Source organism: Fusarium flagelliforme, assembly GCF_020744385.1.
Source record: "Fusarium flagelliforme strain FIESC 12 MPI-CAGE-AA-0113 chromosome Unknown B0J16scaffold_9, whole genome shotgun sequence".
In the NCBI taxonomy this organism is placed as follows: domain Eukaryota; kingdom Fungi; phylum Ascomycota; class Sordariomycetes; order Hypocreales; family Nectriaceae; genus Fusarium; species Fusarium flagelliforme.
The window spans coordinates 458,425-484,712 of record NW_025763511.1 but is presented as its reverse complement, the minus strand read 5'-3'; the positions used below and the strand labels follow the sequence as shown (position 1 = coordinate 484,712).

At 47.0% G+C, this 26,288-nt stretch overlaps 10 protein-coding genes across 10 annotated transcripts; 8 read left to right on the top strand and 2 right to left on the bottom strand.

The window, feature by feature from the left end:
• The first annotated feature begins 605 nt into the window (after positions 1-605).
• On the top strand, positions 606-1,110 carry B0J16DRAFT_351670 (uncharacterized protein). The gene is made up of 2 exons (XM_046129215.1): positions 606-937; positions 981-1,110. The coding sequence occupies exons 1-2, from the start codon at positions 845-847 to the stop codon at positions 1,095-1,097; spliced, it is 210 nt and encodes a 69-aa protein (XP_045977456.1). The 5' UTR covers positions 606-844; the 3' UTR covers positions 1,098-1,110.
• A 461-nt stretch (positions 1,111-1,571) lies between these two features.
• On the top strand, positions 1,572-3,125 carry B0J16DRAFT_351669 (voltage-dependent anion channel). Its single transcript, XM_046129214.1, has one exon. The coding sequence runs from the start codon at positions 1,915-1,917 to the stop codon at positions 3,001-3,003; it is 1,089 nt and encodes a 362-aa protein (XP_045977455.1). The 5' UTR covers positions 1,572-1,914; the 3' UTR covers positions 3,004-3,125.
• Positions 3,126-5,536: 2,411 nt separating this feature from the next.
• Positions 5,537-6,603, bottom strand: B0J16DRAFT_351667 (HSP20-like chaperone). Its single transcript, XM_046129213.1, has one exon. It carries the CDS (start codon positions 6,440-6,442, stop codon positions 5,768-5,770), a length of 675 nt encoding a protein of 224 aa, XP_045977454.1. The 5' UTR covers positions 6,443-6,603; the 3' UTR covers positions 5,537-5,767.
• Positions 6,604-6,987: 384 nt separating this feature from the next.
• On the top strand, positions 6,988-8,559 carry B0J16DRAFT_312542 (uncharacterized protein; the record flags this gene model as incomplete). The annotated part of the gene is made up of 1 exon (XM_046125055.1): positions 6,988-8,559. The coding sequence occupies exon 1, from the start codon at positions 7,195-7,197 to the stop codon at positions 8,557-8,559; it is 1,365 nt and encodes a 454-aa protein (XP_045977453.1). The 5' UTR covers positions 6,988-7,194.
• A 735-nt stretch (positions 8,560-9,294) lies between these two features.
• B0J16DRAFT_276792 (uncharacterized protein) lies at positions 9,295-9,510 on the top strand (the record flags this gene model as incomplete). Its single annotated transcript, XM_046123770.1, has 1 exon — positions 9,295-9,510. A coding segment is annotated over one exon (216 nt), but the record flags the coding sequence as incomplete, so codon positions are not given.
• A 3,868-nt stretch (positions 9,511-13,378) lies between these two features.
• Positions 13,379-14,379, top strand: B0J16DRAFT_201525 (uncharacterized protein). The gene is made up of 3 exons (XM_046122973.1): positions 13,379-13,930; positions 14,001-14,144; positions 14,199-14,379. Exons 1-3 carry the CDS (start codon positions 13,827-13,829, stop codon positions 14,371-14,373), a joined length of 423 nt encoding a protein of 140 aa, XP_045977451.1. The 5' UTR covers positions 13,379-13,826; the 3' UTR covers positions 14,374-14,379.
• A 2,377-nt stretch (positions 14,380-16,756) lies between these two features.
• On the top strand, positions 16,757-17,025 carry B0J16DRAFT_276697 (uncharacterized protein; the record flags this gene model as incomplete). Its single annotated transcript, XM_046123766.1, has 2 exons — positions 16,757-16,787; positions 16,850-17,025. Coding segments are annotated over 2 exons (207 nt in total), but the record flags the coding sequence as incomplete, so codon positions are not given.
• A 593-nt stretch (positions 17,026-17,618) lies between these two features.
• B0J16DRAFT_359157 (uncharacterized protein) lies at positions 17,619-18,975 on the bottom strand (the record flags this gene model as incomplete). Its single annotated transcript, XM_046129632.1, has 4 exons — positions 17,619-17,978; positions 18,030-18,432; positions 18,600-18,864; positions 18,930-18,975. 4 exons carry the CDS (start codon positions 18,973-18,975, stop codon positions 17,619-17,621), a joined length of 1,074 nt encoding a protein of 357 aa, XP_045977449.1.
• Positions 18,976-20,786: 1,811 nt separating this feature from the next.
• On the top strand, positions 20,787-21,661 carry B0J16DRAFT_351654 (uncharacterized protein). Its single transcript, XM_046129212.1, has one exon. The coding sequence runs from the start codon at positions 20,912-20,914 to the stop codon at positions 21,368-21,370; it is 459 nt and encodes a 152-aa protein (XP_045977448.1). The 5' UTR covers positions 20,787-20,911; the 3' UTR covers positions 21,371-21,661.
• A 268-nt stretch (positions 21,662-21,929) lies between these two features.
• Positions 21,930-23,503, top strand: B0J16DRAFT_406960 (bacterial hemoglobin; the record flags this gene model as incomplete). Its single annotated transcript, XM_046132992.1, has 2 exons — positions 21,930-22,006; positions 22,291-23,503. The coding sequence occupies 2 exons, from the start codon at positions 21,930-21,932 to the stop codon at positions 23,501-23,503; spliced, it is 1,290 nt and encodes a 429-aa protein (XP_045977447.1).
• Positions 23,504-26,288: the final 2,785 nt, after the last annotated feature.

The following is a 26,288-nucleotide window of genomic DNA, read 5'->3' as shown; positions in this document are numbered from 1 at the left end:
GAAAAATCACTTACCAGCTACCATTAATAACCCATAACCATCACAAGAGTAACCCGCTGTAACACAAGGTTCACAACGGTTTAACTTATCCGGGTTCAAGACACAGTTACTTTCGCAACCACAAGTCACGCAATTAGTACAAGGTATTCTGGAAGCGCTAAAAGCAGTTAAAAGACTTAAGAGCACACAACGATTTTCAGTTAACGTTTTCTTTAATTTTACTACACGGTTAGATATCTTAAAGGGATTACAGGTTTAAGTTTGCTTACTAAGGGTAACTAACAACGAAAATGTTATGAACTAGGCCTTAAGGATAAGGCCTTAAGGAGGAGAGAGATTATATTACGATCTAACAAGTAGATTAGTCACTCTGCATACAGCCCCACATTTTTCACCCAATCACATTCTTAGAACAATCAACAACAATCAGTGCCAAGCCTTTACAATCAGCACTGATCCAACGCAATCAGTACTAATCCATCTAAATCAGCACTAATCCTAAGATAACCTCACTGATCACCTACAATCACCCAAGTATATATACATTCATTTAGCATTAGTACACTTAGCTTAACAGCTATTAATAAAACCTCTTTACCTGAATACGCCTAACCCGCTCTATTTACTATTAAGAAACGTGACACTTCGCCAACCGCTTAGTACAACGCCCTACGACTCTGCCAACATAAACTTAGAACGGACTAGTTTATCCCTTGGAAAACCCAACCGTCACATCAGGACTCCAAGGCTTCAAGCTAAAGATAGGCTCAACCTCGACAGTAGACTGTCGATCCTGGCTCTGCTGCTAGAGCTCGGCTTCCCCGTGGCGGGTGATTTCTCAAAGATGGCGCCAGGAAGAAACCAGGTGCAGTCTTGCATACACAGAGCCGTTGTGAAGCTTGATGAGGAAGGTACCGAGGCCGCTGCGGCTACAGTCGTTCTCATGGCGAAGACGAGGAGTCCTAGTGATCGACTTCGAGATTCTGTTGTTTGACAGGCCGTTTGCATTTTCCATTTTCTTAGATGAATCGGATGCAGTGATTCTTACGGGGTTATTTTTGGGAGATAGTGTAGGTGGACGAGAGGCCAATGTGTGAGAGGGAGGATAAGTACGTTATGTTTCAGAATCCATGAAAGCGTTCTGTCAATATTCGACTTCATCTTTCCATTACATCATACTAGAGTAGCTAGAAGGATATCGCTATAACAGTCACACACGCAATTATCCAAAATGCACACGGTGACAGATTTGTTACGATCTCTGATTCTCTGATGTGTCTTATTGGATGTGTGTATGTTCTTGGTTTAGTTGTTTCCCCGCTCTAAGTCCCATACACATCTTTATACTGGGGTTTGACTGAAGTATCACTGCTATAACGATCGCACGCCCCATTATGTAAAATACACAACGTGACAACAAAACGGGGGATTTCTGTTGGATTGGCGCCTGCGTACGGATAGAAGGGAGTTTGCCCTTCGTTATAACAATATGTGTGGCGTGTGGCTGTGAAAGCATCAAGAATCGACCAACGCCCCCGCACTCTGACGAGAGAAAATGGACAAGGCATCATCAAGACTTCAATCAATAAGATCACGAGTTTCTGCTCCATAATCAATTGAATTCACCCCATCGTGCACTCAATATATGTACCGCGTATCCAATAATTTCAGATTTTCGACGAACAATTTTATCATCAAAATGGAGACGCAAACCGAGCACCCCCACGTCATATCCGACCTGGAGTCAAATGTTCTACGGCCCCTTGAGAGGATCCCCACCTACCTGCAGCCGAGCATGCCTCTCCGCGAACGACTTCATCATTTCACCTTCGCCTGGTACACCGTAACGTAAGTTCGCAAGGGCTAAATGCTGGACGTTGATCCGCCTCCGCTCCGCTAAACTGTTCATGCAGTATGTCCACGAGCGGCATCGCCGTTGTCTTGGCCATGTCGCCCCATCGGTTCACCGGCTTAGACATCATTGGCCTTACTATCTTTCTGCTAGATCTCCTGTTATTCTTCTTCATCACTATTGCAATCATCCTCCGCTTCATATTGCACCAGCACACCTTTGGGAAGGCGTTCACACATCCACGAGAGGCCCTTTTCATCTCGACGTTTTTCCTCTCGATTGCGGCCGTTCTGTCGAATATGCAGTTATACGGAGAGCTTTTCCTGGCCGAGTCGGCTAAAAGTGGCATGGCGAGATTTCTAGGAGGGGCATTCTGGGCCTATCTGACCCTCACGTTCATCGTCTCCGCCCTCCAGTATCATCTCCTATTTACTGTCAGGGAGGATCGCCGCCTCACCGTCAACTCCATGACACCGTCCTGGATCCTTCCCATATTTCCCATTATGCTCACTGGAACCCTTGCCGGTGTTTTTTTGAAGGCTCAGCCGGTGCATCAAGCCGCCTCAATGCTTTATGCGGGTTTAGCAGCTCAAGGTTTGGGGCTGCTGATATCAGTGTTCATGTACTCTACTTACTTATCACGACTGATGGCCTTCGGACTTCCGATCCAACGGCCCGGTATGTTCATTGCCGTAGGCCCTCCAAGCTTTACGTGCGCGGCATTAGTAGCCATGACTTCGGACACACCCAGAATCTTTACCTATCTGTCCAGCTCTGAAGTATCAATCTTAGCAGGCCTTGACGATCCGATAATGTTGGCTGCTAGTGTCCGCATTGCTGCCGTCAATGGGTCGATATTCTTATGGGGACTTAGTTTTTGGTTCTTCACCTTGGCTATGGCTGCCGTCCTTATGGGTATGCCTGATCGACGATTTCACCTCAGCTGGTGGAGTTTTGTCTTTCCCAATGTTGGTTTCACAATCGCCTCTATCCGAGTAGGGCATGCAGTTAGCAGCGGCGGTATTTTATGGATGTCCACGGTGATGACGCTGTCCCTTTTCCTCGCTTGGGCTTTCATCGCTTTCCGCTGTGTAAGAGCTGTATATAAACGCGAGATTGTGTGGCCTGGTCATGACGAGGATTCAAACTGACCTGCGGCCTCGAAGCTGAGTAAAGCTTGTTGGCAGCAGCGCTGCGCTCAATTCAAGTTCAAGTAACTTTAAGGCCAAATGCAGCAATATGATTGGAGAACTTGATCAAGTTCAATTCAATTATCTCAAGTTATCCAATTAAAAAGCCGGATTCTTGCATTAAAGTTACTTGAACTTGAATTGAGCGCAGCGCTGGTTGGCAGCGTAGCAAGTGGTGATTCATGGGCTCAAAAGGCTTCGCCCAATGGCATGGCAACATGTGCATGGCAGGTAAATACGGCAAGCTCTTAAGCAGCGTAGCTTGACTTGCGTATTGTGCTATCGCGCGCTAGCGTGGTGTTCATATTCATATTCACACAAAGTGTGCTAGAATATCGCCCTAGCAATTAGCACGATTGATATCAGTAAAGCGCTCTAGCACCTATAAGTTTGGTTTTCTCTCGATGAGTGGTGCGGAAATAGCGACGAAGCTAGATGATTCAAAAAGCAGATCGCCAGGTGATGATCTAGCCAGGGTGAATCTAGCTCTCAAAGCTATTCAGAAAGACCAGAATCTAAGCATACGGGCCGCAGCGAAGATCTACGGGGTGTCGGATCGAACCATTCGCCAACGACGCAATGGCTCTGCTGCACAACACGATACTATACCCAATTCGAGGAAGCTTACACAGTTAGAAGAAGAGGCCATTCTCCATCGTGTGATTGAGTTGTGCACACGATCTTTCCCGCCTAGATTACGTGGCGTGGAAGATATGGCCAACCAACTGCTTCGCACACGCGACGCGTCGGCTGTTGGTAAGAACTGGGCCTCTAACTTCGTTAGACGCCGGCCAGAGCTCCGTATGCGTTTTTCTCGGAAATTTGATTATCAGAGAGCTAAATGCGAAGATCCGAAGGTTATTTCTGAGTGGTTTGCACTCGTATGGAACGTTAAAGCCAAGTATGGCATACTAGATGAGAACACATACAACTTCGATGAGACTGGGTTTATGATGGGTATCATCTTCGCATACATAGTGGTCACTACCTCAGATAGCCGTAGCAAGGCCAAGCTGGCACAGCCCGGCAATTGAGAGTGGGCAACGGTGATCCAAAGCGTGAATGCGCAAGGTTGGGCCATCCCGCTATTCATCATCCTAGTCGCGCAGTACCACCTAGCCAACTGGTACACAGAGAGTAAGCTTCCAGCCGACTAGATAATCACAACTACAGACAATAGCTAGACTACCAACGAAGTATGCCTGGATTAGATTAAGTACTTCAATAAGCATACAGCAAGTTATACGAAAGACACTTATCGGCTGTTGATCTTTAATAGATATAAGAGCTACCACTCTACCGTTTTTAAGCTCTACTGCAAAGAATATAATGTTATTACACTCTGCATGCCTTCTCATTCCTTTCATTACCTCCAGCCGCTAGACGCTAGGTATTTTAGGCCAATAAAGAAGGCATATAGTTAACAGATCAAGGATTCAATGCAAGCACATATTACAAACATAAGCAAGGTCAAGTTCCTTCGCGCATTTTGCAAGGCCTTCTTTACTTCTATAACAGAGAAAAACATACAGGGAGGCTTTATGGGAGTTAAACTTGTGCTGCATGACCCGGAAAGGGTTCTTTCTAAACTAAATATACAAATACGGACTCCAATACCTACCCTACCCCCTTCAACCTCCAGCTAACCCTTGGATCCCCAAGACGCCCTAGAACCCTTTAGAAGCCAACTTGCAGTCAGAACTAATCAAGACTTGTATATCCAATCACCAAAATAGCTCCCCAACGTTAATAATTAATGCAGTTAATCAGTTTGCAAAAGGCACAAAAGCAATAATGCATTAGGTAGCCCTCGTAAAAGCGGAGGTCTTCTCCCTTTGTAAGGCTAACGAAGCCCTTAGCAAACGCCAGAGAGCTAAAAGAGCATGCGTAAGACTAGGAGGATTACTTACTGTGCAAGACGTATAGGATTTACTGGCTAAAAGGGCTGCAGATGAGAAAACACCCCAGGAAAGGCAATATAATAGTAGTTATGCGGGAAGTGCCCGTTCAAAGTCGCGGCGCTGTAGCACTTGCGGTAAAGCTGGGCATAATGCGTAAACTTGCCCAGAGACTGCTGAATTATCGGCATTATCTATTTCCGATGTAATTGTTGTTGATTATTAGTGCAATGGCGGTGTAATTGAGGATAATTGCTGAGCAGTGCTGGAAAGTGCGGCGCTCGCTTATGGATTACTTAACTTGTACTAATAGTTGAAATACAGACTTCATATTTGATTTATTATGGCTATCAGGATTTCATATCGCTAAACACTTTGTGGACCTCTCGAGATATAGGTCAACATCTATTTTAATATTTTATTAGCCTACGTTCGAAAGCCGAGATACTATAGATGTCGATGCGAACATAATCAGCCCACACTGGCTCTGCCGAACATTCCAGAATTTCCTTATGATCGTACAACCACAACAACGTGATCTGACAAAGTCACCGCAGCACTACTCGGACCGTAAGAAGCACGTAATCAGTCAAAGGGTCACATATGATCTTGTGAGTATCAGAGGCGGCGTTGAATAAGGCCACCTTGTATTTCTTAATATGAAACTTGCAGAGAGCGTGTATTATGAACAGACTAGAGGAGTAGGGACCGAAACATGCCATAGATCTCCAGAAGAAACATCCGACACAAATAAAAGCGATGAGGTATGATACACTCAGCGAAACCTAAACCACGGTGCCCGTATATTGTTGCAGTCGTAGATCGGTTTAATCAATATGGACGCGGCGGGACTCATGCTTCTTGATCTTCGGTACAATAATACTCAGTATCCCGTCTTGAAAGCTAGCGTTGACACTATCCTGATCCACATGAGACGGGAAGCTGAAGGTGCGGGAAAACTCGCCGACTCTACGTTCAGCAAGCCAATACTTCGTCTTGTCGTCATGTTTGTCCCCCTTTTCTGGCTGTTGAGTCTGCGATTTACTGTGCTCTTCATCATCCCCTTTAATAGCTCCTTGCACAGATGGGCCTTCGATAAAACCTGCAGGAGGATTCCCTGAGGTATAGGTTCGCTCGGACTTTCCACGGACGACCAGTGTCTGCGGCTCAGTAAACTCGATGTGCACCTCCTTCTTGTTCATACCAGGAAGCTCGCCATGGAGTTCGTAAGCACGAGGTGTCTCACAGATATCAAACTTGGGTTGCCAGTGGATCATTCCTGTGTTATGAGTATTCTGATCTCTTCGGGAGTATGTGTCGTAATCGTCGAGAAGTCGAAAGAGCGGGTGAAAGGAGGAATCAGAACTATAGAGGCTGCGAGGGAAAAGCGCCATCGTGCGTACTTTGTTGACAATGAAATATGGAAAGATGCGCTTGTTGATGAGTAGACCGCCTGCAGTTTTGCGCGCTTGTTGAGAAAGTAGTGGTCTGCAGGGATACATGGAACTCTTTTATAGCTCGTTGTTCTGAAAGCTAACTGCAAAGGGTGTCTATAGCATTAGAGGAGGCAGAGTCTTTATGCCTAGCTAGAGCGGACGCTCCATGACTACAGAAAGGATTTGCTCATCGTCAATGTGTTGTAAGCTCAACATGATTCGACATGATCTAATGCTATGTTTTGAAGTGATGGTTGCCTCCAGATGCAGCGCTAGGAATGCCCCAAGTATGAACCGTAGGATCATGTAAATGATCTGACTTCTAGACAGCATTTTTGGCACTGTAATAATGACGTGTTTTCTCATCGACTTAACTATCTGTGATCTGATCCAAGACGACTTAGTTGACACCTACACACAGCTTCTCCGTCTGACCGCGGTCTTACCCCGCAATTGCCATCACGCCATTCCAGGTCTTAGGCCCAGTGGCGTAAACTATCGCATGGCTAGCAGTGGGTCGAGGTAAAGGGGTTGTCTAAAGGGCATTAGGTGATTGTTCTCTGCGGACTAGTCACACGATCCAGTCAAGTAACACCAACAGCTAGGTGAGATGGTAGCTATCTGGTCCACTACTATTTCGTTGTAGCTATTCTTGAACCATATCTACTAAGCGTCGAGACTGTGCCATTTTGCCAGCTTGGTGCACCTAATCCTGGGCATGTTGTCTCTTTTCATTTGACTCCACATGCCCATCTCGAAGACCAAAGAGGGCCAAACCGCCTCGTTCTCACATTTCCTTGTTTACTCTTATATACAACATGCCTTTAGATCTAGAAAGCTGTCCAGAAACCGTTGTCGAATGCTTTGTTCAGCTGCTAGACCTGGACGATATTTGCAATCTTCGCCTTAGCTGCAAATCACTTGCCTTGAAGTCCTCTCAGTATCGTTTCAGGACATTCTTTCGTTCGAAACATATCAACGTCACGGTTGATGCTCTACGAACATTCGCTCAAGGTACTCAAGCTGGGGGTCTTCGATCTCTAATCCAGGAATTGTACCTCGAAGGTATCGCCAAGGAATACGAAAACCGGAAACCGTGGAGGCAAAAAGATTGGCAAAAAGAGGAAATAAGTAGGACACAGGAAGTCAATCTACTTAGCCAAGCATTCAATGGGCTTGTAAAATACAGCAAGAACAGAAGTCTTCGGTTGCTTACACTACGAGTAGCCATTGTCCGTAACAGCGAAGAAACGATTTTACCTGCTGATGCAGGACCCTTAGTCTCCTTGCAGAAGAGTATGTGGCTATGCACAATGTACACGTTTGATACAGCTTTGTATGCATTAGCTGCGAGCAACTTGCGAATCGACAGTCTCAACATCTTCAACCAACCGGATATGCAGCGTCCTAGCCTGGCCTGCGATCAAATCAATGCGATCGACTGGAATGACTCCGGTTTTTCCAAATCTTTTGCGACCCTCAGGTCATTATCCATAAGCCTTTCCACTCGGATTTTCACGTTATGCAGAGCTATACATGAGAACAAGCATGGCGTGGGGCGATCCTCCAAGAAGGATGTGGCCGAGGTCCAAGCAGAAGCTGAAGATGAAAACGACTTTGTCGGTCTTTCAAGACTCCTCCGGCTGTGTAACCAACTCGGAAATCTGGAAATAGATTATTTTCGGAACCTAAGGGGTTATTCGGACTTGGCTGATTATTTCTACTACGAAAGGATACTACAGCGCGTAGTCGAGCTGGATAGGCTACCTATCCTGAAGCGTTGTAAGCTTTCTGGGATTTCTGCAGAAGAGACGGACCTGCTTGAATTTATCCAGCGGACACGAGTCCGTGAGTTATCCTTGGAGAAGGTGATACTGTGTACAGGAACATATCGGTCAATCTTCGATTACTGTACCAGTAGGGTTGCAAGTATGACGAAGATACACTTTGACACTTTATATGAGACTATATATGAGAGGCCTCATCGCGAGAAAATGATTTTTTTTGCCGGTGGCGGAAAGTCTAGGATTGGTTTTCCTTCCGCATCCGCTACTGAAAGGCTGGACCGAGAAGGCGATAGTGTTAGGACTTCTATCACTTACTATATCTCACCACGAACACTGATCGACAATCCTTGGATCCCGGAGTGGAGGAGGTTCAGACGCGCGGAAGATGGCGCATGATTGTGTAGGGTTAGGTTTTAAGCGGTTCTTCTTTTCCGCGATTGAAATCTTTGATTGAATGTATGTTACAGTGCAGTGGCCATTGAACATGTCATAGTTCTGGCCGTGTCAAATATATAACTCCTGTTAGCCATGCTTGATAACCGTTGGTACACTTCCTTCCAGTCTAAGTAAAGATTGCAACTTTAAAATGTACTATTCTCACCGGAAATGCTCGTAAGCAGATAGAATACAGGATCGAAAACCCAGCTGCTTAGGAATTTGTCAGGTGAATTGGAAACGCACTGATGACATATTTAGGATTAATGCATCTAGCCTTATCCCAAATCTTCGCGTTCAACCTGAGAAGTTGACTTTTGTTCCAAGGTGCTAATTGAGACCCCCGAATGTTAGTAGCATTGTAGAGACGACCAAGGACCATACCACAGACCAAGATATGAGTATACTACGTAAAGCTTAGCCACGTCTATGACTAACGTTATTCAGAGTAATCTAATGCTTCAGTTTAAGTGGGAAGGGCAAAGAAGGAAGCAAATCTTGACGTAAGAACACGAGGGCACTTTCAAGTACGTCCTTGGCCATTGCGTCGTCCCATAAACTCTTAGCCAGCGCTCTTTCTTAGGGAAATCGGACAATGATATATATAACTATCAATTTGGTAAGATTAGTGGAAGAGGCAACATCGTCGAGAAACAATATGGAACTGTCAAAATTACAAATTGAAGATGGGGGAGGAATGGCACCTCCGGCACTATGCCTAAGCGTTTACGACAAAGCAAGACGCATGTTACTGATGAATCTTTATCTGTAACTATAAAGCAGCGGAGTCCTCCTTCAGGGTCGTGGGAGGATAAGAATGAGACGACTGGCGCTTGCGAGGAGGACGACAATGGGAAGGCAACCGTTTATCTTGTTTGGAAGTACAACCAGAAGATCAAGCACAAGATGTAGATTATTTACAGAAGTATTCACAAAAGCTAGTCCTCCCCTTTTTTATATTAGTCGCTTGTTCTTTTCCGTGTTAACGGCTTAACGCGACCTAGATGCTCTAATACTTTTATTTGTATGTTGAAATTACTCGAAAAGAGAAAAGTATTATGAGATACGGCATGAGGATCTTCTACGAGGCTGTTATATCCCAACCCACCTACTTCCTTAAATACGGGAGGACTAGTTAGTAGAAAAAGGTATTATCCAACAGACACACAGCCAAATCCAACCCCCCCGCATAGGATTCAATTACTTAATAAGCCAATAAAAGAATTCGTAGTATATCTAGAGCCTGCGACTGCCGCAGGTGATTCTGATATTCGAACGTGCGCGTCAGATTAATCTCCGCGGGTTTTGGCTGGCAGATTGGCTAAAGATGATCACTGTACTTTCCTTTCCGATGCTGTCTCTCCGCCAAGTTCGAACGAACTGCTAGCCGCAGGTGAAAGTGACTCCCACAGGCATGTGATGTTCTTTTACCCATAGCAGTCCAGAAGTTAGCCCTAAGCCGCAGGCTAAGGTGGAAGGCCCACAGGCTTCGCACCGACGGCCACCTCGGTGTCGTGGGGGCCTCTCTTTCCTGCCAGTCAGTGCTGAGATCCGGTCTTTGTCTGTAGCGAGCGTAATCTCTCCAGGATTGGTTCCGCGACCGTCACAGATTTCCCCCAGGTCCACCCGTTGATCTGGACTACTTGGGTAGGGCCTAGAGACCGGCCCCCCTTAGCTTGTGGTATCACTCCGCAAGCTCCGTGCCTAAGCACGGGGGGTTCATTGACTGGGAAAAGGGTCTGCTGACAGGGAAAATTGGGGTACCTCAATTTGGCTGCAAAACCCGCCAAATGAAGGTACCGACTTTCCCTCGGTTAGTAACATAATTCAGACCGGACTAACCCCTCCATCTGCATCTACGGGACAAATGCATCATAACCACAACACCATAATATATCATCAAAATCAGGTATGTTATTCATTCTTTTTCGCAACAACTAAGACATCCTACCTAACTTCAATAGTATCTTTAACTGATATATCATCATCATCTTCTTCTTCTTCTTCTTCTTCTTCTTCTTCTTCTTCTTCTTCTTCTTCTTCTTCTTCTTCAATCTCTTCATCATCTTCACTTTCATCGATATCCAATTCATCATCATCAACACACAACGCTTTCTGCTTTCCACGCTGTTTTCTCGAAGGTGAGGCTATCAAATCGACTGCATCTTTAACTATATTAATATTATAGTCAAAAGGAAGAAGGAATGGAGGATTCCAGTAAAAAGGGAAGATCTTAGGTATATGTTCTTGCTGTGCATCTCTTGCTTGCTTGGCCAATAGCTTGGATTCTTTCATCTTTGCGTGCATCTTACGGTGAGCACAATATCTTGTAGCTAGAAGCTCTGTAGACTTGATACAAAGCTCGGATTGAGTCTTGATGAAGAATTCACTGACTGTGAATGGCCTCACTTCCTGTGAGTATGAAGGTTGACTCCTATGTTGTTCAATAGGATGATATTCCTTCAAAGATGACCGTAGTAGCTTCCTTACAGAGAAAAGCCACCGCCGTAGATATACAGCCTCGTCTCTGACCTCCTTGGCATAATAACGACGAAGCTCTGCATCCTGATTTGCCCGTCTATTATGTTGATCCTTTGCGACACGAAGTCTGGCATTATAAACTGTAATTGGCCCGTAATTTGCTATGATAATAGTTCCTTCGTCCCGTTCTGAACGTCGTAGGCTCTTCTCCTTCAAACGGCGCATCTCCTGAGTAGCTGTGATACCGTTTAAGGCAAGGGTTGTGTGTGCTTTTCGCACTTTTTCGTTAACATGTAACACACTTGGGGTCAGAGGCACGCCTGAGGATATTGAAGATTCAATACGAAGGGCCACATAACCTTCGTATTGCTTGATTTGCCGTAGATTAAGCTGAGGTGTGCTGACATTGTTCCAGATAACCGTTGGAGGCGTGGAGGGCATCATTGGAATCCCCTCGTTGCGATGAGTATTTTGATGTATATCTCGTGATGATTCACCAACTTCCTCTTCATTTGAATCATTGCGAAAGTCACTGCTGTGGTTGGAAGATAACCCAGGTGTGATATAGCCGGGAAGATCACGTTCAGCAACCTCCAAAGATAGGGATGAAAGAGGGTTGACCATTTTGTTGATAACAACGGAGGGATCAAGAGGATAGATGCCGGATTTCGCCCACGATGAGATGATAGTACTTTTCTTAGTAGCTTTGCGGCGAATCTCCTGTAAATGAAACATAAAGTCAGCTTTATTGAAGTCCGTAGCACCGTCAGCGATTTCCCTGAGTAAGGCTTCCTGATGCCAATGCTTATATGTACTGAATAATCCAACATCTAACGGCTGAAGTATATGTGTCAGATGAGGAGGGAAGGGATATAAGATAATATTCGCATCTAGAGCTTTCTGATAAAGCTCTTTGGTGAAATGACTTTCACATCCATCATAAAGAATAACTCGAAGATCTGATGTATTTTGAGGCCGGGTAAGTCTCTCAAAATGGTCAAAGAAGTCCTGTGCCGTGATATTGTCGATATAGCCTTTTGGTGTTGTGACTATCGTAGCCTGCTCGTCTAGGTCATTATCCACCCAACGGGAGGGAATCTGTACGCCGGGCATGATGACAAACGGGGCTATGATTCCTCCTGTTGCAGATATTGACTCCACGATAGTCATACTAATAGTCGTATGTGCATCAGTTAACAGAGGGGAGTCGATATCGAGGAAAGTCCATATCATAATACCGTTCATTAGATATCCTATTATAAAGCCGGTCTCGTCGAAATTCCAGACATTATCGAAGTTGATGTCGTTTCCCTCGAAAAATTCTGTCCATTTTGCAAACCACTCTTCGACATTGGCTCGGTCTGCCATAGCTTTGCGATTTGCAGCGAGAGTACGGCTCTTTCTCCTATGAAAGACTTCACGATACCGCCTGAGGAAGCGGCGAGCCCAGAATCTTGAGGCACGAGGCTCACGATGTGTAGCCTTAAGCAGGGAATTCGCATACTGACGAAGTGTGCGTTGTTGTATGTGATGCCCCTGTGTTACTCTCCTCCAACACCAGGCGAGTATAGCTTTCTCTTCTTCCTTGCTGAATAACGTCCTGTTGCCGCCGTTATCTCTTACAGGATGATGGCCGTTGATCCTACTGCGAAGTCTCTTATAGTTGACTTTCCATGCTTGTGCAGCGGCTCCCATAGAGGGATAAAAGCCCTCTAGATATAATGCCTTTGCTGCGATGGTGCGTTCTTCAATATTATAGTCCGTGAAGCGGGAAATTCGTGGTAAACCAGTCTCAGGATTGATATATATTTGTTGTGCTGATGGAGCAAGCTCTGGGCTTTCAGATGTCATATTTTTTTCTTAATTGAAGTACTATTGCAATAGTTGTGATTGATTTAATATTTGTTGTTGAGGTGGTGATGTCAATAGAGGCTGTGGTGTTGCGGTAGATAAATAATTGTAGGCATCATAGGTGTAGGAAACGGGGACATGCATATAAAGAAGCTACAAAAATTTGGCGGATTTTGCAGCCAAATTGAGGTACCTAAATTTTTTCCCTGTCAGCAGCCCCTTTTCCCTGTCAGTGCACCCCCCGTGCTTGAGGCACGGATACCGAAGGTAGTAACGAAAGCACGGGGGGCCGATCTCTAGGCCCTACCCAAGTAATCTGTCTGTTAAATTTCATTCATCTGCGGTCGCATCTCTAGACGCTATGGTGGCGGTCATGATAACTGTCATCGCGTCATCGGACTCATAGTGGCTGCCACTAGGCTCCTCCGAGCCTGGATTGATCCCGCATGTTGCACGTATGATTAAGCACCTGACCTCGCCTCAGGTGATGTGGCCAAGCTAGAGAACTCTATTTGAACATTAGTACGGATGTGCACCAAAACCGTGATGTCGGGGAAAAGCGGCAAGAGAGGTTAGAAAAATGTATCAGACCACCCCGTATTTCGACGAACAACTACCTACACTCTCACTCGATAAGCAATGAAAAAGCCGTCAACAAGTGCCTGAGCCATGGTTCCATTATGATCAGTGACTTGTTTGTGATGTGGCTCAGCTCGCCGTGGTGCGATGTTTATGGCGGAAACTTACGATCATATGCTCGAGAAAACATTGATAGACACCGTAACAGGTCCCTTGGATACAACAAGAGAACACGCGAAATGTGGCCTTTATATCTCATCATATTATACTGAGCATTACTAGGATTTCGACAGAAAGTCAATATCGAAAGACGATTGATGCCTTACATTCCTCCAGGTAACTCAACCAGTCAGAGCAATGCCTCCACCTCGAGTGCGCCTATACCATTCCTTGGGGTAATGGGCGGCACCATCGGTCTATTGTTGGTAGTCATTATTTTGTACGCACTTCCTTCGAAGCTTTGCGGTCCACGTCCATGCTAATGAAGCTAGCTTTATCGTAAAATCACGATATACCGGTACAGTCCATCTACAGATGCTCAACAACGCAAACCCATCACAAAAATACGAGACAGTGAAAGGGTTAAAAAAACAGGCAACCTGGACTTTAACGCAGCCTAGTTCAGTTGAAGTCTGGTAAGTTCTAAGTTGAAATGAGAGGTTTTCCTACCTGTACTGATATCAGTATAGTGCAATATGCATCGAAGTTCTTAGGGACCAGGACAATGTCCGACGATTGGGATGTAAACATGTATTCCATACGGGTTGCATCGACTCCTGGTTCCAGAGACACCATGTCGACTGCCCATTATGCAAATCATTATTCATTCCAGACAGGCGCAGTGATCCTGAAGACGTTTATTAAGCGAGGTTTCATCAGCGAGGTACGACGTATGAAGGTGTTGGGCTTCTAATGCTCGAGAGATGGAGGGAAATCGAATATTTGAGGGGTCGTGCAAAGCTTGCAAAATACTCGACAGGAGGTTTTCCTTTTGCAATTCGCTTCCTCCCATACGCGAGCCACGTATATTTCATTATTATTTTGTATATGAGGGCAATGGTACGTAGGGCATGAGTTTTACTTACCAGTGCTATAATTCTGTCAATCACAGGAAGTAACCTAAATCCAAGACTATAAGCTGAAGCTTATATTGTTATCATGGTTATATCATTGTCCAGGATGCGTTTTTAATTAGGGCGTTAAGTATGGGAGTCATAGTGTGCGTATCAACGAGTTCAACCAGGAAGGAGTGAGAATCACAAAAGCTTCCATTTCAGATTGACAACCTCTGTGTTGCACCCTTGCCTCCACATACCAATCCCCTGGTGTGGCCATTTCAGAACAGGTGTATCTGGTTTTCATCGTCAAGACCATATTTCAAAGCTTGTTTGCTCAAGGGACGCGGCAGCTCACCCACGACCATCGCCTCCCACGCCGCATGCTTCTTACCACCCGTTTCAACTATAATGACATAGCCCGGCGACTAGGGATAACCTACAGGCAGGTTCAGCAGGTTGTAACTGTTCCTTCCACTACGCCTAGACGCCGGCCTGGTCGGCCTTGCTTGCTAACGGACACGACCTACCCTCCTATCCTTCTTTGCTAACGGACTAACGAAGCCTAGGTCGAAGAACTAATCAAATTCGTACGAGCCTCGAAGGCCGGTTGCCGTATTTCCCATCGAAGGATCTTTCAAGCCCTCGGTTACGACCGCTCTGGGTACGCTATCCGCTATGCCTCAGCCGCGCTGGCTTTAACAGATATACGCGTGCTGTGAGCCACAGGTCACACGCTAAGAGTCACATCGGCTGGTCCATTCATCAATGGAAGTCTATCTTATGGTCTGACGAGACCTGGGCTACAGCTGGAAGGCCCACAAACATGGGTAACGCGAAGGCCTGGCCAAGAGGTCGATCCAACCGGCATCATTGAACGTGAACAGTGCAAGGGAGACCGGGTTCCTTGGGTGCTTTGCAGGGCTGCCGGCAAGCACCCCGGTATCTTCTAGGAGAAGGATTGGGGATCTATCAATCAAGATACCTATATACAACACACCATGCACATTATTAATGGCTAGCCACGTCTCCATTGGTATTTGGAGCATCAATTTATGTAAGTTAACACCTCTAGCTATGCCACCGCAGTGACCCTCGAAGAGATGGAAGAGAGAAGAGTCGAGCTTTTCTAAATGGCCTCTTTTTTCGCCGATTTGAACCTTATCGTGATAGTTTGGAACTGGATGAGGGACTATGTCGCTGAACATTTTCCAGAGAGGATACCATAGGATAGATTGCGCGAGGCAGTGAATAAGGCTTGAGAGAGTATTGGCCGGCCTTCCAGCGTGCGACCTTGCAGCGTGCGACCTTGCTTATCTCAGCTCTGTATGCAACTTAACTCAGAATGCATACCTGTGATGTTGACGGGAAGGGTCAATCTGCGGAGTTTTACTTGATTGACGAGTGCGGCGGTTGACCCGCAACTGTGAATGTTTTGGTACCATACTTGCTCAGAGTAGGATAGTTGGTTGGCTGAGTCAAGCTGTTGACTGCCTTTGGTACGGACCTTCGGGCTGGAAGAGGCAGGTTCTATGATGACATGTAGCGCGTATTCCGGTGGTCTACGGTACTGTATACTGCCTGTCCTCCCATTTCTCCACATCCGAAGGATGCCACTTGAATGTCCCAGCTGTTTCCTACCACGCTTGCGGACACCCCTGACTCTCGAGTAAAAAGCTTTATTTTATGTATAGCTGAGTGATTAATGACCAGGAGGCAATGGGAAAGTAATTCTCGACAACTTCTCAGGTTGCTTCAGTAAGAAATTCCTGCCGAGGATTGAGAAGAGTTTCCAGGGTTTGTTGCTGCATTCAAATATTGACCTACAAGAGAGTGGGCCTTCAATATGCCGTTGTTCAAGTCGATGTTCAGTCGTAGAGGATCACAGTTTGCAAAACGCTACGATCCCGGTACAACCCTTGATGTTGCAGTCCAGGCCACTAAAGACCCTGCGAACAGGAATAGGAGCGAATAATACACGCTGGGACACTTCAACGTCCCAAGCTGGCACTACTAAATGTGCTTAACTTAACTATCGCCTATTTATAACCATCTAAATTCTGGGTCAACTCTGTATCATCCCTTCAATACACACGGACTCTGCCCGAGAAAAATTGGAGTTGACACCGGGTCAACATTTACAGTCTCTATATAAGCCTAGACACTCAATCGCCTCACACCAGCCTCCTAAGGTGTGCATGGGGATAACTTGCCAGAATTGTCGTAAGTCACGTTTTCGTTGCAACCGAGCCTGGAAAGAAGAACCAGTGTTTACAGCCTGCAAGAGAAACAGACCTGGAGCGGTTGCGGCAGGCACATCTTGTTGGTAATGAGCAGCGTCCCTGAGGATCAACGGTGCACCTGCAACCAGCGCATCAAGGCTGGTGGCCGGTACTACCCCCTTGCTGTCCTATTACACGTACCTAGCACGTCCCGGTCAATGGTTCACGGGAGCAATTAACGACACATAAAAGGAAGCGAAGGCCCTTTGCCCTCAAATCGTTAAAAGGGATATTTAGTTAAAATGGGTATAGTGGAAAGATTTACGTTTGGATCGCTAAGTATCTGAAGGTATTAGTGCAAGTATGAACATGGGATCATCGAGTCATCAAAGAAGTAACATTAATAACCCTCCGAAATCTGGACGAAGTGGCGACCGATCAGTGGTGAAAGTCATTGCCGTATCCAACCATTCGGTGCGTAACCCATCATTAGCAGCCAATGTACGTCCATCCATCAGACAGCCAGCACTGGGCGAGCGTATTGAGTAAATTGGCTTAGTAGGTAATCGTCGATCTCTCATTGAGTTGATCACCTGAACGCTTTCGCTGAATGGATTGACATTGAGTTGACCTAATTGACGAGACATTTGCAATATGTTCAACAAGCTATTCACAGCCGTTCTCCTTTTCTACCAGCTCTCTCGCTCGGGTGAGGAATGACGCTGTATGGACGTACAACCAATATTTATTATTGCAATCTACTGCATCACCCTACGTATGCCTCGTGATTCATTTCCTACTGAATCCCAGACTTTCTAACCCAAATATCGAATCAAATCAACTTCAATGCGCTGGCAGAGCGACCGGAGACAGGCTCCGTTCCCTTGGGACTCCGTCGCAGTTTGACCTCCTTGTGAACAGCACCCGCAGTGTTCATAAATAACACAACAACACCAATTACGGCATAGGCAATAATTAGACCCATGGGGGCACTGGACAGCTGCAGGCCAATGCCACCGTTGATGATCCCAACGACCATGAGAGCCCGGCCGTACCAGAGATGGCCGTAGCTGATGAAGGTTGGTCGCTGATACTTGACGTAGTTTCGGTGGTGCGTCCATCCCAGGACTGGTTGCATGATCATTAAGACGCAGACAATCGTGCCGAGCTGAACATGAGGCTCGGAGAACCACTACACAAGAGTCGGCGAGCGTTATTCAAATGGCAATGGAGGACGACATACATTACCTTCCCGCTCGGAGGCAATCTTGCCAATACCGAAGCCAACCCACATGCCGGCGAAAACAACGATCTGCCAGCCCGCGTGTATGAGCCATTTCCCGAGCACAGGCATCAGGAGTGACCCAATTGGGAAACCGAGCAAGAAAACAATCGACATGATGACACCATGGTTCGTCCCAGTATGGTCCTCACCACCACCGCCGCCAATGACAGCGCCGTCACTTGAGCCAGAACTCGGCTGGGTATTCGACGCTTTAGTGAAAGGGTTGCTATCGGAGCTGACAGTCGCCTTAGAAAAGTCGACTGAAAAGCTGCCGGTGCCGTCGTGCTCGTTGAAGTTGGTACCGACATCGGTCGAGTGCAGAGGGCTATCAGCCATCCACGCACTGATCCAGTCGTTAGACCTGCAAAGTCAATGCTGTTAAAACAAAAAGGGTTAGAACCTAGGAGCCTGTTGGGTCTTATATTTCAACAAATGCCGCCCAGATTACCTTATTCGATATTAGCCACCATCGTCATATTTGAGACGCCGCTTCCCTCGAGCAGCTTGGCAGAACTCATGTGGTTGTACTCGGCCATGTTATGGCCGTGCCCCTTCCTCGTGCTCAAGGTGACGTTCCCGGAGCCGTCCTGATAGATGACGAACATGGAAGAGCCGCTCATGCCGGACCCAGTTCCGACGGCGACCCATTGGTAATCGGTGGGAGCCTCGAATCGCAGGAAGATGTTGCCAGAACCTGACGAGGCTGTCGAAGATGGCACGCCCCAGCTGTAGCAGATACTGTTAGAGTTGCCGTCGCAGTAGGATGCTGGGGATGCCCATGTCTTTCCAGCAACTGAACAACAAGGCTCGTAAGTCTCTGTTCAATCTCGCATATCCCGAGGGTTCCTCGTTACTTACCCAGTGCTAGGGCAGCAGCGATGGCCGTGCTAATGCTAGAATTCATCGTAGGAATCGTAAAGTTGCACAGCAGAAGATTGGAAATGAGCAAAGAGAGCAGCTGAAAAGAGGTACTACGGTTAACGACCGAGGGAGTCTGTGAGGTACCAGCCATCGTAGTCCTCCTCTAGTTTCAAGACCTGACCTTTTTATGTTCTCTCCCTGTGGTCAACTCCCATCCAAGCACGATAACTGATCACAGCCCAAGCCACATGGGTCCAGCGCACGTAACGTTGATAATTAAATACAACTACAAAAAGGACTGATCCAGTCTCTGCGCCCTCCTCCGTCCAATCGCGGACCTTACAATTCAACTGACAAGGTTCCAGAACGTCAGGTGGCTAACATTCCAGGCGGGAGTATGTCACCCTCCCTTTCATGCCAGATTAGCTGATACCTGGCAATGGTCGCTGACCCTCTGGAGCCCCAGGCCCAAATCGTTCCCGTGCGCGAGAATCGTCGCGAAGATCATCGCCAAGAGATCTCCATTCTTGGCGTTAATGGCAGCATCCACAGCTTCATGGGTTATACTAATTGAAATGCGAAATTTCCTCCATTTTAGGCCGTCCCTGATGCAATCCCTACAATACCTGGAACCACTATCCATTTAACCGTCCCCGGTGCTCCGCGTACCTCATCTCGCGATACCGGCACGCTCTGATGCAGCCCCCCAGTTTTGGTCCAACGATGCTGATCGCGCTCCTGTCGCACCATCTTGAGGTGCCGAGTGGCACCATCTACAGCCTAACCGGGAGAACGAGCTTGCCGGCCTCATCCTGCCACGGATCGAGTCCTTGATCAGATCATCCTAGAGCAGCCCCGGTGCAAAAAGACTTACGCGGCCCTGAGGTGCATCATAGAACTCATTCAAGCACGTATGACTGATGGCGGTGACTGGCAGCAAGCGATAGCCATAGGGATCTAGGCGTGTGAGGATATTTTAGTAGAAGTGAGTCCGCATTTTCGGGACATTGCTTGTGAGGCAGGTTGACAGTCACAACGAGTTAGATATGATACTTGGTGAGACACTATTCACATCTTTAATGAGCCCGGAATAGGTATCCCCTCGGGTGAAATGATAACCATCAAGTTGGGTGACCGTTGAACTTCTCAGCGAAGATGGCATCAAGCGTCGGCGAGGATCACGCACGTCAGTTGCACCATCTGATTGGACAAGCCTCACCAGGTTTCCAAATTAGGGACACTGCCTCGGCTCTGGGGCATTGCTAGATTCACACCCCGAGCTGCCTGAAGGTCAGATGCTAGATCAGCTTCAATTCAACAGGCAGTCTCGGCCAGGTATATCGTAACTCCGTAAATTTAGCGGGCCGGGTGTCATACCTCGAGCTTCGGTGAGTACACGCCTATTCCTCTTCCATAACCGCCTTTACCCGCCTATCGCGATGCTCAGGACCGGTTTGCAACTTCGTCTTTGCAAGATGTCAGCTTTGAGCCATTTCGGACGTGAATTTCGGGAAAATGAGCTCTCTTCCGCATTTCTTGTACGATCTTCGCGGCGGCACAGAGGGCTCGCTCCCTTAGAGTGTCAAAGCGCTGTCTAGCCAGCTGATAGACAGAGAGACGGCCACCCTGTAGTGGTTTTTTTTTTTTTTTTTTGCGTGCGGGGGTGGGGCGTTAGACTAGGACATGTCATGTTGTGACGCAGAAAAAAAAAAGGGTGCGTGTGTGTAGTTGTGCGGCTCGCTCTAGTTGCAGACCTCATGTCATATGAAAAGATCAGTCCACCATCGCCTGATCAAATTACAAGTATATCTCAACCTATAACTTGGTAGACACTCTTGATATAACAGCCTATGCCCTCTTTCCCAACTTCTGGGTTTCATACACGGTTGTATGCTATGTTTTGTACATAAATACTGAACTCAAGCCGATATTTGAGCATCTCCTTATCATCGGAACAAGAAACACCATATCAGAAAACTATGACGCCAAAAACCGATATTATACACGCCAAAGCTCTCTCTAATCTTCCCCTCCCAACTATACCTCGCCTCGTGTTTACTTATGTCGGCGTTGTCTTCGCCACAGGCTTCTTCTTCGGCACTATCCGCCGACTATACGTCATCCCCAAATATAATCTCCCTCCGTCCAATGCCGAAATCATTGAGGCACCACTCATGTTTATCGCTGTTATTATTTGGGCGAATTGGCTTGTAAACCACTACAAGATCCCCGCCAAAGCACCTTTTAGAATTACAGTTGGGCTATTGGGATTGGGAGTTATGGCTTGTCTGGAATTAATAGGGGGCATATTTGTGGGAGACCGTGGTCCTGCAGAAAATGGGGAGGGATGGACTGGAATAGCTAGAGCGCTGTATTTGTTTAACTTTATACTGTTTGGGATCATGCCTTGGATTCTGACGCTGATAGAAAAGGAGTGACCCCAACCTGAGCGTGATGTATATTTCAATATAATATGTCGCATCCGCTTCTGGAGTGAATATTCTCACCAGTGAGTCTCATCAGTGAATTTCACTCTCTGCATAGCTTGCGAAATGGCCAGGACGTTTCTTTCACCATGGTAGTAAAGAATCTTGCAAGGTAAAGTCATAATCAGGAGGATCAGCCTCACTGCTACAAGAATTACCCAGTGCCTTGGGTCGCAAGGACGTGTTCAGGTTCCATATGATTTGACATCTTGTCTCAGGTCGGAAGTCTCTACTGGAAGAGCCGGCCTCGATGAATCTCTCATCACTCTCACTCGTGTCAGTCTGTGTTTCTTATCAAGTATGCAATCCAGGCGCAATCGAGTAGGCAGAATATATCGTGGTCTTGTGACAAGAGAAAGGTGTTGACTGTACACCGCACATAATAGGGCCGTTTGCGCGATGAGAAAAGGACAAGCACAAGGTGAGGAAAGATATTTTCTCTTAAATCGCCCCTACAATTCCTGTTATGTAGGGTCAGACTCGAAGTTTATTAAAAGGTTAGAACTGCCGCATGACCCTTTGGCTGTTGGACGGTCATTTTCACAAAACTAATCATCCACCTGGTCTGCTCGATAATTTAATTAAAAGGTGAGCCGCTGGCACAAGCCATTCGTGTATGAAAGTAGTGAGGTCATACATGTGTAACGCCCAAAATTATGCTTCCATCATCATATGGCAGTCCATTGGACGCCTCCGGACGCTATGCCGCCTATAAAGCGTCTCCCCGCAGCAGCTTCGGATGACCTTGAAAGGAACGAATTAATCGCCTTTGTAATAAGATCAAAATCAGTCAACATGCTGGCTCGGACCACCATCTGGCATGCCGGACGCCGGGTGCTATTTCACTTGCATCGAAGAGCGTATGCCTCGAGCACACTGACTCCGAAGCAGACCAAAATCGTCCAATCGACCATCCCCGCACTGGAAAAACACGGAGTGGAAATTACGACGCTCTTCTATCGCCAATTGCTCGACAAACACCCTGAGCTTAGGAACATGTTTAACACGGCCCATCAAGATACAGGCGAGCAGCCAGCCGCCCTCGCGCACGCCGTTTGGGCATATGCCGTCAATATCGAGAATCCTGACGCCATGAAGACAGCCATTTCTCGCATTGGACATAAACATGCGAGCTTGGGAGTCACTGCGGACCAATATTCCATAGTCGGCCAAGGGTTACTCTCGGCGATCAAGCAAGTCCTCGGGGACGGAGTCAATTCACAGGTCATGGATGCTTGGAACGCTGCATACTGGCAGCTCGCCGAGTATTTCATCACTTTTGAGGAAGGATTGTATCACGAGGCCATGGCGACACCCGGCGGCTGGAAAGGATGGCGCAAATTCTTCATCTCTGACAAAGTGGGGGAGAGCGAGGAGATTATCTCCTTCCATCTCGCACCAGCCGACAAGGGAGCTTTACCATCCTACAAGCCTGGTCAGTTTGTCAGCATCCGATGCTTTGTGCCTGAGCTTGGGACATACCAGCCCCGCCAATACAGTCTGTCGGACGTGCCGAATGGAAAGTATTTCCAAATCTCAGTTAAAAAGGAGTTTGCATCGGATAGCAAACCGGCCGGCCTAGTGTCTAATGTCCTTCACGAGTCGCTGCCGGAGGGGTCGGAGGTGGACATCAGCATGCCATTTGGTGATTTCGTCTTGGACATCAACGCTACAACACCGGTGGTGCTTATCAGCGGAGGAGTTGGACTGACACCTATGATGGCGATGCTGAAGAAGATAACTGAGGAAAGCAAGTCGAGGAGAGTAGTATTCATCCATGCTGCACGCAACTCACGTGTCCATGCCATGAAAAACATCCTCCTCGAGATTGCGAGGGATAACCCCGAAGTCACCCGTCTTGTTTACTATGAGCGAGTTGAAGAAGGCGATGTACCGGGACTTGATTACGATCGCGAGGGGCGCGTGGACCTCGCGGAGATTAAGCACAAGGTGGTTCTGCCAGGGGCGGATTACTATATCTGCGGGCCATCGCCGTTTATGAATACTCAGGGCAAGGCACTTCGGGATCTGGGTGTTGATGAGAAACACATTTACATGGAGGTATTCGGGTCGCCATCTTCCTGAACTGTATTGAAGTTTCTCCTTATTTGCGGGATCTTGGTTTTCAACCTATTGCTTTAATCTCGTATTACTGAATTGTAAATTATCATACACATGCAGTGTGTAGATATACATTCAACCAATGCCGCTGGCCAGAGACTCAGAGCACCCTTGAGGGATTCCTAGGTTCGCCGTGTCTTCTTATCTAAAGCAAAGTGTCTCTATTACGGTGCTGGTGAATGGTTAGCCAGCGCGGCAATGGTAGGAACCAGGTGTAAAGGCTCGGTGAGAAAGGCCAGTTTGAGCCTTATAGCCCCTTGTAAATAAGGCGTTTCAGGGCCAGTAAACACCGGTTCTATGTTCAAAGTTGGAGGTTTTCGAGACCCGATATGATGGCGCTTGATATCTTTGAAATCGATCGCGATAGGCAGGATTGTGTTGAAGCGAAAAGCGTGCGTTGGCGATAGAGGTTTAAGTTATGTGTTTCTAGGGGGAGCACGGCTAACTACGTAATATCCACATTCTAGCCACCTGTAGATCGGGCCATCTTATCCATACAGCCTCAACATACAGTCCTTATAACTCTACAACCTCCTATCTCGTAACCCCACTAGACAACGAAACGCTAGACACCCAATCGGGTCCATGGGTTCACGTAGAGGAGTGCGAGGTTCGCGCTCTCAACCTTCCTGAATTTCTACTTGTTCAGGTCTTCCTCCTCTAGTATCCGCTATTTAGCAACGCCTTGAACTGCCGCTTCTTCTTGTCGTTGTCAGGCGGCTCGGCCTGCTACTCCAGTTGCCTCTTGGTGATGTTGGGGTTCTCCTTGAGGATGTCGGTATTGAAACGGTTCGTCAAGTGCACACTACAGGTCCGGTAGAAGTTATTGCTTAAGACGGCACCGAGACACCTTTGAATTTGACGAATTTATTGTGCTTGCTTCCTGATAGTGTTAATGGAGATGGGGCCCTATTCCTGCCGGCTGGGCTCTTAATCAGATCATCTTGGTCCGAGTGGGGGAGGTTTAAAGGGCCACAAGGTTATCGAGGAGCACAATAAGATCTCCGAGGAGGAGATCTGGCAACTGCAGATATTCCTTGGCCCAACCATCATGACATTGCCAAGCCTGATTCTCACGCTCCTGAGGCTTCGGCTGGTTGCGTTATGGTGGATCGTTGCGTCAGCTATAAGTACCTAAACCCCAACGCTGTCATTGCCGCCACCACCCAAGGCCGAGTCTTCTCTGTCATTTCAGTTAGTAGACAACATCTCTGGCCAAGTGTTGTTTATATTGCGCAGCAGTGCTGAGTGAAATATATTGATTGAACTTGATTGTTAACTGTTGAGATGAGAGTTGTTCTCGGGTTTATATCTCTAGATGATTTCAACTAGGACGTTGAACTCTAATTCTAAGACTCTCAGACTGTTAGTCTGAATCCTGAAGGGAAAGGGGGATCCCCGGATTTTCCAACACCAAGTCCCTGCTTTCTGGTCTTGTACCGGCGTCGACTCTGCCAAGCCCATTTCCTGTACCAGGCGGAGAACTGGTACGCTTGCACTTTTTTTTCGGACAGTCGAATCTCAATAGCCGTTCCCAAGAGTTCCATTTAGGGACTCGAAATCGTCGTTTCCGACCTCTACGAGTCGTCCTCGCCCAAAGCCCGTGGCCTTCAGTGGACCCGCGAAATTCTCCTCGTTAAAACCTTGTGGACACTCCCACTGGCCCTCCTCTACGTTTTTGTTGAGCAGCAAGCCTATGTGCTGTGCCACCAGCCAACCATTTTGGATGTCAAGGGCATCGTTATCACGCGGGCCATTGTAGAGAGCACAAGTTTTTTGATGGCATATAGCATTGACTTCAACGTGACGTACAAAGTTATGTCATCGAGCTAATCATTAGAATCGGCCAATGAGGGTAGGATATTGACTGGAGCTGTAATGGGCATGGTTTGCTTTTCGACGTGTGCCGGACCAGTGGATGGTTACTTTTGATTATGACGGTGACTGGAATCATCGATTTTTGAATGTCTCGTTAGCCGCTAAGTCCTTTGGGCTTTTGGCCGAGATGAAAGCCTCGGAGTTTACTGCCTCCACTGGCGAATGAAGCACCGGCTTGGCGAGGCCTTGCTTATTGCCGGGGGTGACATGGCTGATCGGGATAACAGGCAGTAATATCTGCTAGCTTGCCTCGTGTTGCTCTGCCGCAGTCTAATCAGAGCGGACGTATACTCGGTAGCCTACCAGAGATAGCTGAGCGAGGATGTATACGGCTTCCGCGCATGGCCCTGCCACAGTTGGATGAACTCGAGGCCCGCTGAGCTCAGAGGAGTGGGTAAGATGACACGCCGCTATAATGGCCTACTGGCAAGGCTGAAAAGTTCGAGAATAAGATGGTGATATTGTGCGCCTCTTCCAATCCCGACGGGCGAACAAAGAATCTACGCATCGAGGCCCTCTGGTGTGTAGCTCGTCATACTCAGTCCCAAAAGGGAAGGATTGAATCAGATGAAGCATCGTGAGATGGAGCGTTCAGGTGTTGAAAGAATTGATGGTTCCCCCTCAACTTCAGGATTAAGGTTCAAGATTAAAGTTAAAGTTTGATGTCCTAAAACTCAAATCGTAGGACTGTCATCTAGGACTCTAGGACTCAAGTCCTAGAAAGAATCAGTCGAAGATATAAGGCCTCAAAGGGCCTTCGACTACAAAAAATAATAATAATAATAATAATAACGTATTTGATAAGCGAAACGGCCACACAAGCGAAACGGCCACAAATCTCAACCTTCATATTTTAATTGCTAATAAAAAC